Below are 13,186 nucleotides of genomic sequence, written 5' to 3'. Positions count from 1 at the left end.
AGACCAAAAGCAGATGGGTGGTGTGGTGTGGCGACAGCGGAGGGTGGCAGGACCAGCAGCCCACGAATCAGGAATTCTTCTTGAGCACAGGAGAACAAATGTTACTACAGACAAAAATCACTGGGAAATATCACAATATAAACTCCATAGTCACAAAAACTAAACAGAAAGGCAGAGAGAGTTCTATCACTGCGAAGCATGGAAAATCTGACGTTGAATGGATGGATGACCAGGGTAGATATACTGCAGGTGATGAGTTACCGGTGTGGTGGTAAGTTGCTGTCCAGACCACGCCTCCGCTGAGTCACCTGATGGAAGCACACAGCCACACACACACGGGGAAGGGGAGACAAACAGGAAAAGGAAAAAACACTGGGAGACACAGCGAGACTGTGACATAACTTAAAAAGTAGAGAAAAAATTAAATCGTGGCAAAAGTCTTGATGTAAAACACTTTAACTCATTAGACCTTAACCAACTCGTGAAGAACTGTCATTAGGAAATGTTTGGAAACTGTAAGAAACATAAATGGTATATTATTCAATAATAAAAAAATAAAACAACCCTACATATAACATATATTAGTAGTTGTACAGCTACAGCAATCACAGTAATCATTGACTATTGATTATCTGTCTGAAGAGCAGCACAGAAACATTAACTGAGTTTACTGTGACTGTGACTCTATAGGATCAGTATATGATCATTGTTGGGGTGTTTATAATACTAACTGCTTTCATTAACTCCATATTTAATATATAGACACAACACACAATCACATCATGCTATTTAATAACATGCTATGGTTTATTTATAACATCAACATTACAGTAACTGATTCTATAGGATTTTATGAGGCCTATAATATCACAGCAGCTCGGTGATACTGATACTGTTCACTGGAGTCTATGGGTCTGTGCGTGTCGTCGCCCCAGTAAGAGTGGTCCTGATGCTGGACCTCGTGTGCGCGCATTACATCACTTATCTCCCGCGTGATTGGCTGTAGATCAACTCGCCCGCCCGCCGCGCAGCATCCAGCGCGAGCCTCCTCCTCATCATCATCCCGAAGCGAGCGGCAGCGGTGTTCAGATCAGTCTCATCACCATCATCATCCTCATCTATTTTATTCCTCTGGATCACACTGTTCGTTTGGTGCCTCGCGCTTTCCTTTCCTTTGCACTGGCGGCTCGTTTGGACGATGGCCGAAAGCGAGGCAGACACGCCGAGCACGCCGATCGAGTTTGAGAGCAAATACTTCGAGTTTGATGGAGTGCGGCTGCCGCCCTTCTGCAGAGGGAAGATGGAGGAGATCGCCAATTTCTCCCTCAGAAGTAGCGACATATGGATTGTCACCTACCCGAAGTCAGGTAAACAAGCCTCTGCGTCACCATCTGCGCAGTGCTCGCTGGGTCGTCAGATGTCTTCACTTGTATTTGCTCTCTGCTGCAGCGACGACTGCAGGTTTCCCCTGTGATTCTCAAAGTTTCTCATTTGACACAGAGCGACCCAATGTACAGCCCGCATCAGCCGTAGGCTCCATTTTTCCATGCCTTAGTTCCAGGCTTCATTAAAGTTACAAAGCAGGTGGTGTTTCATATTTAATAGCGCTGGGTGGGTCAGTTATCTAATATCTCTACAGGCCTTTCTCAAGCTTTACCAGCCTCTGTGTCATAATCACTCTGAGACACAGTAAATAGATGACTGCGTGGCTGCAGTGAATCAGTCAGCCCACACGTCACTCACCATAGTGATGAGAGACGGAAGTTCATGTTTACATCCATCTCCGAGTGTCTTTGCGCAGCGCTGCTGCAACCGGCTGCCGTGCGCGGTGCCCTGTTGTGCGCTGGGTGGGTCCGGTCATGTGACGGCTGTAGTGCACACACAGAGAGGGGCAGAGGGATGTTTGACTGTTGTCATGGGAATCATCTCTCATCTTCTGGTTCAGCATCTGAGCAGCAACACCTGTCTGTGATGGAAGACAGTCAATAGGCCTGTTCACAGTTAGCAAAGTCCATAACTGATGATGGGATTATCCAAGTTATCATCACTTAGACCATGTGGCTTAATACATGATACAGCTACAGATCAGTCTTACAGAAATTAATGCATCGCCTCTGTTTTCATTGGAAAACACACCTAACTGTTCTCTGACTAAAGCCTTAGAAAAACAGATGAACTGAGATGTTGCAGCTGATCGTTGCTGTTTGCTGGTTTAAAGTTATGCTGGGACAAAAAAATAAAGGGGGTGAGTGGATACATAATGCAGTGTTGCGGCACCATACACACAGTGTTACATGATACTGTGAGAGAAAGCAGTTGAGTGCAGTAGTGTGTGTATGTGTAACAGACCAGTGTGTAACAGCACAGGTTTGTGCTGCATCCTGATCCACACAGGCCCTTTGCTAACTGTCCTCAGCTATCACTCATCCAGGGCTCGTCAGACACAGGTTGCAACATCCTTTGATGCTTTGCAAAGTCAGTGATATTTCCTGACAGTTTTGCAAAACCAAAGTTACAAATGATTCATGGCCTCCAGAGCAGGCTATGGTTGTATTAGGGAAAGACTGGAAAATGACAGATATGTTGGGGGTTAGGCCCTCAGTTATAGCTGCACTGAAAAGTTTTTATTACTTACTAAAACAATAAACAATAAACAATAAACAAACTAAACAATAGATCAAATGATTATGTGAAATGTGAGAGTTGTCAGACTGATGTCAGCTCACTGTTATGATTTTGCAGTGTGCAGCAAACAGCAGACTCAGTCAGAGAGCAGCTGTGAACAGAGTGGAGCATTTAGCAGCTAAAGGAGCTGGTGGAGACAAAACACAGACCTAAAAGAGAGGGAATATTGCATTTCCATACATCAGGTGGACACAAACACAATTTCTAAATAGACAACTGTTTGCTCACACATTAATTCTAGCTTTATAAGGTGACAAAACAGCAACTGTTGGATTGTGAAGGAAAGAAATTCCAGTTTCCTGCATTAAAGTCCCGCAACCAAAGACACCTCAGTTACACAAAGGTACTGAATATTGGCATAAGGGCTAAATGACAAAATGCAGAGGAGAACAGAGTGTTGTAGTGTTGAGTGATGCAGGGGAAATGCTATAAGAAAATGGCTAGTGTTGATGTATGGGAGATAGCCATGTATCTTAGTGGAAAAACCCAGCAGTGCTGCGAGGCAGAATGATGAGCATATACGCAGATTCTTCATGGTGCTTAAAAGAACAATTTAAAAGTTTGACAGCTTACAGGTGACTGGCTGAAGGCCACCATATAAGGTTGTGATGGGTGAAGACTTGAATGGGAGGGTGGAACTTATAGATAGCGGGATGCTTGTGACTTAGAAGGCATGCGCAAGGAGATAGTCTTCCAAACTGAACTTTCACTAAGCTTAATTTCCAGGGAACAATGGTTTGATATCAAAGCTGTTTTCTCAGGCTCAGGATCAGGGACATCTGTTAAGGTCATCAGGTACTGAACACATCAATCTGGGCATGGGCACCAAGAACACTCATAAGTCTGGTCCTGTTCAGACCTGCATTAATGTATCTTCAGTAAACCAGTCACAACTGGTCAGCTCTAATTACATCAGCTTACACTTGGATTTATAATGCACTTGTGATTGGATCTCAGTTCCTCGCTCTATATGCAAATAAACACATACATCATTCCTGTTCACAAAGGTAGACCAAATGCATTGTTGGACCATGACAGACATAAGTGTGGCCCAGGACACATTCATGTTCACTCTGCTAAAAGAATGTGGCCACATGTGGTCCAGACCACCTCTGAATCGGATCTCAAATACGTCCTCAATGTGTCTTGGATGTATTCACACCTGAACTTAGAGTGATCCACTGGTGATCAGATCATCTGAGATGGATGTTAATACCAGGTCTGAACAGGTCTGGACCATTCTGGACACGGCCTCTGTCAGAGCAGGATCTGGCCTCTCTTCTGTTTCTCTGTAGTTTTCCGCACAACACATGAATGTTGTCAGGTAAAAACCTTGTAAAACCCAGTGATCTTCATGTTTGTCCTTTAAAGGACCTCTGAGGATGGAGATGTGCCCTCTGCTGGACACCTTTCAGAGGACAAATAGAAAGACATGCATGTCCATGAAGCTGTAAACAAAGCTAGTTGCCCTAATGCAACAAAATGAAAAACTCTGCTGCTTCTTTAAGCAACCTGCAGCCACACCCCCCTGGTCTGTGTCGTTGTATCTGTCTCTTCTGGTGCAGAGGAAAGAAAGCACATGGCAGGCCATGGGGCTAAGGTGCTGCAGAGCTACGATGCCATTGGCTCACATGTTTCTGTCTTGGCCAATGGGATTAGAAAGATTCTGTAAAATAGAGGAGGGGGTAGAATCCTGGGTTTTCCCTACAGTTTTTGATGGTGGTGCATTTATGGCTGCTGTGACTTCAGCCACATGCTCTGTCATGTCTCCCTGCAGGTGGTGCACCTCTGCACTGCACAAAGGCACAAATAAATCACAGGGGGCACTAAAATCAGAAGCACTGATGCAGAGCAGGAAGCCTCTGCTCAGGCTGCGAGCTCTTCACTACCTCCTGAAACAAACAGAGGCATTTCACAAAATGAAAATCACACCTTTTAAGAAGCACTTCACTGTTTGTAATGCTCTTGAGGAGGAGAACCCTGTGAGAACAAAAGTTTTCACCTTGATGATGTCATGTTATTTACTTATTTTTAGCAGGAAACAAACTCTGCACATGGAGTTTGAAAGACGTTGGTCTTTACCAGGCAGGGAGAGTCGAATAAAAGGTATTGAATTGCATCATGGTAAGTGTATGATCCATTACTTTTGGAGCTTGACCCCTATATAGAATACAAATCGAATATCTCAGTGTTTTATGGAAGTCCAATCCTAAATTGCTGAAGAGCCCATTTAGATATACAACAGTGGTGTGTTGCCTCACTGTTGGCATATTCATATTTTCATCATTTAAGAAATTTTAAATTGGCATTTACTCTGTCTAAACTGCTGGTGGGATGATTGGATACCTTTAGAAACCCTCTCTCCTGACACCTCTGTGATGTCAGATTAGGGCTGTTTACGTCTGACTATTTCTGTTTCTGAAACCAACAATCTGACGTTTACACCTACCTCAAGCCATGTGATGCTGGGAAACACACTGGCTGCGTGGCGTGATGTAGTCATTAAGCAGCAGGGTCAACCCTGTAAACATGAATGTCTTTCAACTGAGTGATGAAGCTATACCATTGGTCAGTCCAATGTTGCTACTACATAGCTTTATCAACATCTAATAACCTGAATCCAGAAAAACTGTTATGATTTAAAATGAAAAATTATGTATACCATATGGTCAAAGCTACATTGCTTATGTACTGTATGGCCCCTGAACTTTATGCCCATATGTGATTGTTTAACAGGTCTCTCCAAAACCATGGTTATTAATGTGCTTCCACCAGATGTTGAACCTGCTGCTGGGACTATGTAAGGTTGTAATGTTGGTTGACAAGGTCTAGTTTATAATCAGTGAGAAAATCCAGCTCATGTCAAAGGTGTTTGATCTAGTTGAGGTCCAGGATCTGTGAAGGACATTCTGGGAAAACCCTTTCCTCTTGGAGTTGGCTTTGCACACTGGTGTACTGTCATGTTGAAACAGGAAAGAGACAAACAAACTGTTGAAAACACACTATGATCAGCCCTCATTGGAACTAAGGGGCTGAGGCCAACCCATTAAGAAACAGCCCCAGCCCCAGCACCATTATATCTCCTTCCCCGAACTCTACATTTGCTCTGTGCCTTCAGGCCTCAGCCTTCTCCTAGAATCTACCAAACCCAGACTCCGGCAGACTTCCATATAGTAAAGCTTTGTTTGTTTCTACAGACACAGTTCCAGGAGTCCAGTGGCAGTTACACCAGCTGATGCTTGGTATGGTGATCTTCAGCTTTTGGGTCGTCATGATGCTCCTGATGAACAGCTCTTGTCTTGAAGCAGTTTAGAATCATTCTGACCTATTGCTTTGCAGCCAAGCTGATGCTGCTCATTGCCTCAGCTGTTTCTGCACTTATATTTGACCAGGGCAAATCCAGCAGGGCAGATAGGTGATGAACTGACTTTGCCCTATGACACCGCCCTGTTGAAAATCAGAGTTCTTCAGTTTGACTACTTTTTTGAGATTGATGACTTTATTCTAGTTTTTTGGCTGAGGTAACTAAGACCACTAACTGACCTTTCACTAAACCCCCACCTCAAACTGTGATTGGCTAATTGCAACCATATCTGTCAAGCTTTGAATTTCTCCACAGGGTGAAGCAGCGTGCATGTTGTTTTAGGTTGTTTATCTGCTCTACTGTAATCATTAGCAGGCCCAACTAGCTTACTTCCTACAGTAATAACCAAATGTTATTTCCAAAGCCAAGGAGCATATCACAAGTTTTCATTATATTACTTTAAAGTTCCTCCAGACATGTTTTAAACTCTATACAAAATCCTCTGCTATAATTAATATTTTGTTTAAAATGGTTTTCACATATAAAAACTGGGTCTGAAGCTCATCTACTCTTACTTCCTGATTGAGAAATCTGGATCGGGTCTTATGCCCAACCCATCACCTGCTTGCTCCAGGTTGACAAGTGAAAGAGCAGAGAGTATGAAAGTGGTTAGAGGAGGAAACATCAGAGAGACTCAGCCACCTGTTTGAGCCTCAGTCAAACCCAGACTCAGATGAGTAGTCTGTTGCGACCAGAATCAGAGACTAGCAGACGTATCAGAACAGTTAGCATAGTTAGCATCTTTTATTTGTTTATGTAGTTTATTAGCTTGTAACTGGCAGTGGCTGACACAGTGTTATGATTATTTCACTCATCATGTCTTGTATTATACATATGGACGTTAACAAGGTTAAAACACCAACACATCCACTGTATATTTCCCACAGTGTGAGGATGACTTCTCTATGCTGTCAGCTCAACACTGAAATACAAAAGCAATATTTCTGTTTCTTTATTTCCATGTCTTCACTGATCAGCAGCTGGTGAGGATTCTGAGTTTTTGCCCCACATGAGCAGCTTTACTGTTACAAATGATGTATTTGCCATCTCATACATATTTAAGAGCTCTTTTACAAGGTTCTAGTTTAAAGGTTCTGTAAACTGGATTTTAAACAATAATACATTAGCAAACTATTATTTTCTATGTAAAGATATGGTGGAATAATGGCGTCCTGGGCAGAGAACAAAGCCACACCCCCTCTGTGTGTGTTGTAATCTGAGTTTCTCAGTTCTTTGTTTTGGTAGCTGGTCTGGTAGCGTGTGCATGTTAGTGCATGTGAATCCCTGCTGTTAAACTGTTGGTCCTCTCCGTGTTTATAAACACACAGGCTCTGCCCACAGGTGAGATGACACAGTGCAGTACCTAGCGTTCAGGTGAAAATGACCTTTAGAATTTGCTCCACTAAAAAAGAAACTACGTTTTCATCCTAAAAGGTCTCAGACAAAGAAAGAGATGAGACCCGAGCACAGCTGGACTACCGGCTCAAATCCTGGTCCGCCAGTGTACCATCAAAACATCCATAAAGTTTTTTAAAATCTTTACTGGCTCCGTCAGTGTCTTTCGTGCAGCCGGTCCCAGTGGATCAGTCCAAGGCTGAATTTCTTTCCCCGACCATGGAGCCAATACTGGTCTGACATTACTGAGAGGAGAACCCTATGACCTGCTAAAGAGTCCAGCTGGACTCAGAACTGCTTTTTCTTCTCCTCCATGTGTCAGTGATGATTAATAATGTTACATGTCTGTTTTCATTAGTGACGACTACAGTAGACATGATAATGTTAGCTAAATTGCTTTTACCCTTATTTTAAATGTGTTCAGCAAATGTTGCTATCACTAGCTGGCCAACTGACATTACTGTGGTGCATATCACAGCAATGCTAGTGTGGGCTAATGGTTGTGTCTTGGTTGTTTTTTTTGGCTCTTGTGCACAGGGAAACTTTATTCAGTTGTGCCTCTGTGTTTAGTGACACTTTTACTGAGCTTCATAACAGCTTGCTGACTGAGAGCATGAAAGGAAGGGAGAGGAGGGGAGCGGAGGTTGTGGCCAAATGGAGGCCAGAATTGTTACTGACGAAGCATTTGTTTTGGTCTGAAACATTAAAAATGAAGCCAGAGTCTGTTTTTAACCAACTCATGTAGCTAACCTGAGTTTGATTATCTAAATAACTAGCTACAGCTGATAAAATCTGCCAGCGACAGTTGTCATTTCAGACTAAATTTACAGAAATTAGCTGTTTTTGTCTACATCTGAAATCAAAGACTCAAAACTTAAGAATCTAAAATAATATTGATGGTATATCTGCTCCATATATAACCTGTAAACTGGACTGACAACAATGGATGTGAGGTGGAGAATCGTCCAGTCTCTGCTCAGCTCTGGACCAGACTGAAATAGAAAGGGTGTCCAAATATACTGTAGATGCGTACAATTGGTTAAAGAAGCTCCTCCAGAGTGGATAGGTTTATGGGCTAGGTATAGACTTGCTCAATATTGCTTGGCCTCAATATTTTTTGGCTTTTATTTCAATTTTGAAGGCACAGCTGATGTTTTTTAATGTGTCTAACACAATTGAACCCTTTCATGTTTACAAAATACATCATCACTGGTACTAATGTGAAATAAGAGTTTCAGAACAAGGAAGCTTTTTCAGGAAATTTTCATTACATGATTTATTTGGCTTCACAGTCAGCACGTGGCCAGCCTCTGGCTACACACTTCCTTCTTTAAGCAGGAACAGACTTCCACTTCAGCCTTCTCAGCATTACATTGGCAAGCTCTAAGCAGCTGGGAAGTCATAATGGCTGGGTGACTGTCTGGAGGAAGCGCAGCCCTAAGCAGAAGTCCATGGTTCATGGTTCAAACACATTTTCTCCACTCAATGACATACCCCCTGGGAAATTAGCTCTGATTATTGGCAGCTGTATCTGAAAAAAGTGAAGTTAGAGACACCTGTGAGTCAGATGTTTTCCTGGGGCCATAGCGGGTGATGGAGAATCGTATTTAAAACTACTGGCTAAGGATAAACAGAGCTAAAATCAATAATGGTAAATCACGCTGGTGTTAATGATACCTGATTACAACAATCAGAGGTCACTAAAATTAATGTTGACAAACATAATGTGTAGTTTTTTCTGGGCTCCTACCAAATTCAACCAGTGATGTCATCATTCAACCACTGACTGTCCAGGTGACGTCTTGATGACATTGGCTTTGTAGATAATTTGCAGACTTTCTGTGGAAGTCTTGGTTTCATTAGGAGAGACGACATACATCCAAAGTTTGATGGAGCAGCTCTCACATCTCAGAAATTTAATTGAATTTATTACTACACCAGAACCATGAGAACCCAGAGTTGAGACAAGGAGTAGGGGCTGCAGTCTCACACACTTCTCTGTGCTTCCATTAGAAGAGTTCACCACCCAAAACCCCATAGAGACTGTGTCTACCCCTGACCAACCAAAAACTGGACTCTTAAACATTAGATCACCTCAAGCTGTTTTACGAAGTAGGATTTGAGGTTATCGAGGCAACTTCAGGTTACCTGGATTTTCAGTCTTACGACAGTGGTTCACTTGTTACCCGGCTAAATCACCATGGTAACTTAACTTAACTGAACTCCTAATCTTCTCTTGACTTGATCAGACTTGATCAGATCAAAACTTGTCAACAATCAAACTACTGACCAATCAGATACCTGGAAAAACTGAGTCATCATTCCTACAGGATCCTGACGGGATCAAAACCTTACAAGTGATAAATAATAACTAGAAAATTCCAGGGAAATTTTGAGTGCCACGGGGGCTACTGCCGGGATAGGGTTAGGATTAGGGTAAAAAATCTTCTCTGTGTCACTGTAGCGATGATATCACGCAGCCCTTGGCTGTCAGAGGTCAGGTCAGGAGCTGCCGTTGCCATGGCAATGTGAAAATCTGCCCAGAATTTGGCTTCTACATGGCTTCAAGCAATTGCAAATTATGAGAAAACCGTTACTTCTTTTCAAAAAACGAAAACACCGTGACAGACACTGAAGCCAGAAGTTTCTTACAGTCTCTATTTTATTCAGATATTCCTTAAAATGAGTGAGTAAGCTCAGTGCGAAGACAGAGTGAGATTCTTTTGAAAGAAAAAGACGATTACATTAGGTGTCAATGAGAGTGAGACAGGTATTGCTGCCGGACTCGGCACCCCTGTTTAAATTTTGTGCAGACCCTGCCTGTCAAAGTTACATTTTATGAATCCCAACAACTATGTCTGCATTTTGAGAAAGAATTATTTGTCTCCTTTTTATGGTTTGGCCGTAAGCTCGAGTTAAAAATAAAAATAAAGGTTATTTTTTACTGCTTCACGCACTCTAGCCAACTGACGCTGTCACTCTAACTTTGAAGAAAAAGTGATTTCCACTCCTCCTTTGAGTGCTCATAGTTTGAAAAGTTTACATGTTATGTAAAAACAGTTGCTGTGTTTTGGAGAGAGCAGAAGTTTTCCTCCGTTTTATAGTTTGAATCACATTTCTACGTGCAGGTATGAGAGAGCTGGGTGACTCAGAAAAAAGGTGAAATTTTGTAGAAAAAAGGTGAAATTTTGTAGAAAAAAGGTGAAATTTTGTGGGTTTTTAAAGAAAATTCCAATGCATTCCTAATGCATTATTTATTCCCAGTATTTTGGGAATAACTTTGGGAAAAATTGGAATTTTAACACCAAAAGTCATAGCACCTCTTTCGGGATCAAGACACACGTTTTGATGTATATATTACTGGGGTTTTCTCAAAGCTGCAGGACGAGTTATGCGCCAAAATTTGGCGGAAGAATAATAAACTAGAAAATTCCAGGGAAATTTTGAAGTGCACAGCGGGCTACTGCCAGGATGAGTACAATGATTTATTTCCAGTGTTTCAAAAGTCACCCTGATCATATTCTGGTTTTGAGAAATGTCTTGATATAAAAGACTCTGATATAAAACAATGTCACATCCCTCCATCATGTGTTATGTGGGAAATATCTCATATTCTGTGTTGTTTTTTTTAATAAAACAAGAGGCAACATGTCTTCAAACTGGCATTTTTAAAGGGTTAAAATCCTGAAAACTAATAAACATTTGGTAGGTTTGAGCAGAACTGAAGTGGTTTTAGAGATGTAGCGAAAAAAAGCAGAAAAAAATATTGATATATGATGATTTTATAGCATTTTCTTTGTGTGTGTCCTTTTTTGGACGCGAGGAACCCCAGAGGGTACAAAAATGTGTTACCAGTGTATAATAGACCTGTAACAGTAACTGACATTAGATTTTAAAAATTATGTCAAAAAAGACACTTTCTTGCAGAAATCCATACCTTCAGCTGTAAACACGCCAAAAATGATACAGCAAATCAAAAAAGAAAAGTGAACGAAAATGTCCAAAAAAGGACAGAGGACGCCCTGAGGTTAATAAATCCCATGAAACCGCTATTTAAATCACCACTATTAATGTTTTTTTCGGTGCTAAATTTAACATTACTGGGGAGGGAGGCAACGCGACTAGAAAGTGACAGCGAGAGAGGGCTAGTAGCTTCTCCTCTCCTCTGTGTCAGCGGAGACCGTCACAACTTCATTCACTCATTTAACAAAACAAAAGAAAAGCAACAAAGGAAGCAGTAATGGACTTACATATTTAAGACCTAACTAAATGTAATTTAAGACCTAACATGCGGCTTAAAGTAAAGCTAGCGGAGCTTGGAGAGTTGGTTATTCTGTTTGCTAGGCACGCACACACGCACACAGGTCAGGAGCTGCCGTTGCCATGGCAATGTGAAAATCTGCCCAGAATTTGGCTTTCTACATGGCCTTAAAACAATTGCAAATTATGAGAAACCGTTACTTCTTTTCAAAAACCGAAAACACCATGACAGACACGGAAGCCAGAGTTTCTTACAGTCTTTATTTTATTCAGATATTCCTTAAAATGAGTGAGTAAGCTCAGTGCGAAGACAGAGTGAGAATTCTTTTGAAAAAAAAAGACGATTACATTAGTGTCAATGAGACGTGAGACTGGTATTGCTTGCTGGACTCGGCACCCCCGTTTAAATTTTGAGCAGACTTCCTGTCAAAGTTTACATTTATGAAATCCCAACAACTTGTCTACATTTTGAGAAGAATTATTTGTCTCCTTTTTACGGTTTGGCCGTGAGCTCGAGTTAAAAATAAAAATAAAGTTATTTTTTACTGCTTCATGCACTCTAGCCAACTGACGCTGTCACTCTAACTTTGAAGAAAAAGTGATTTCCACTCCTCCTTTGAGTGCTCATAGTTTGAAAAAGTTTACATCTTATGTAAAAACAGTTTGCTAGTTTTGGAGAGAGAGCAGAAGTTTTCCTCCGTTTTATAGTTTGAATCACATTTCTACGTGCAGGTATGAGAGAGCTAGGTGACTCAGAAAAAAGGTGAAATTTGAAGAAAAAGGTGAAATTTTGTGGAGTTTTTAAAAGAAAATTCCAATGCATTCCTAATTGCATTATTATTCCCGTATTTTGGGAAAAAAGCCAAATTCTTGGCAGATTTTCACATTGCCATGGCAACTGCAGCTCCTGACCTGTGTGGTGTGTGCGTGCCTAGCAAACAGATAACCAACTCTCCAAGCTCCGCTAGCTTTACATTAGCCGCATGTTAGGTCTTAAATTACATTTAGTTAGGTCTTAAATATGTAAGTCCATTTACTGCTTCCTTTGTTGCTTTTCTTTTTGTTTTGTTAAATGAGTGAATGAAGTTGTGACGGTCTCCGCTGACACAGAGGAGAGGAGAAGCTACTAGCCCTCTCTCGCTGTCACTTCTAGTCGCGTTGCTCTCCTCCCCAGTAATGTTAAATTTAGCACCGAAAAAAACATAATAGTGGTAATTTAAATAGCGGTTCATGGGATTTATTAACCCTCAGGGGTCCCTCTGTCCTTTTTTGGACATTTTCTTCACTTTTCTTTTTTGATTTGCTGATCATTTTGGCTGTGTTACAGCTGAAGGTATGGATTTCTGCAAGAAAGTGTCTTTTTTGACATATTTTTAAAATCTAATGTCAGTTACTGTTACAGGTCTATTATACACTGGTAACACATTTTGTACCCTCTGGGCTTCCTCGCGTCCAAAAAAGGACACACAAAGAAAATGCTAT

The 13,186-nt window shown here is 41.5% G+C and overlaps 1 protein-coding gene across 2 annotated transcripts in view; it reads left to right on the top strand.

The window, feature by feature from the left end:
- The first annotated feature begins 289 nt into the window (after positions 1-289).
- sult4a1 (sulfotransferase family 4A member 1) overlaps positions 290-13,186 on the top strand; it is a 51,156-nt gene continuing 38,259 nt past the window's right edge. For both annotated transcript variants that reach the window (XR_002665247.1, XM_022749593.1), the window contains exon 1: positions 290-1,367. Coding sequence is in view for 1 of the 2 variants with exons in the window: in XM_022749593.1 (XP_022605314.1) it covers positions 1,199-1,367 (169 nt within the window). In the remaining variant the exon portion in view is untranslated. The remainder of the gene's footprint in view (positions 1,368-13,186) is intronic.

This window comes from Seriola dumerili, unplaced genomic scaffold (assembly GCF_002260705.1).
Source record: "Seriola dumerili isolate Sdu_G_001 unplaced genomic scaffold, Sdu_1.0 BDQW01000138.1, whole genome shotgun sequence".
NCBI classification, from domain to species: domain Eukaryota; kingdom Metazoa; phylum Chordata; class Actinopteri; order Carangiformes; family Carangidae; genus Seriola; species Seriola dumerili.
This window is presented reverse-complemented; position numbering and strand designations above follow the sequence as displayed.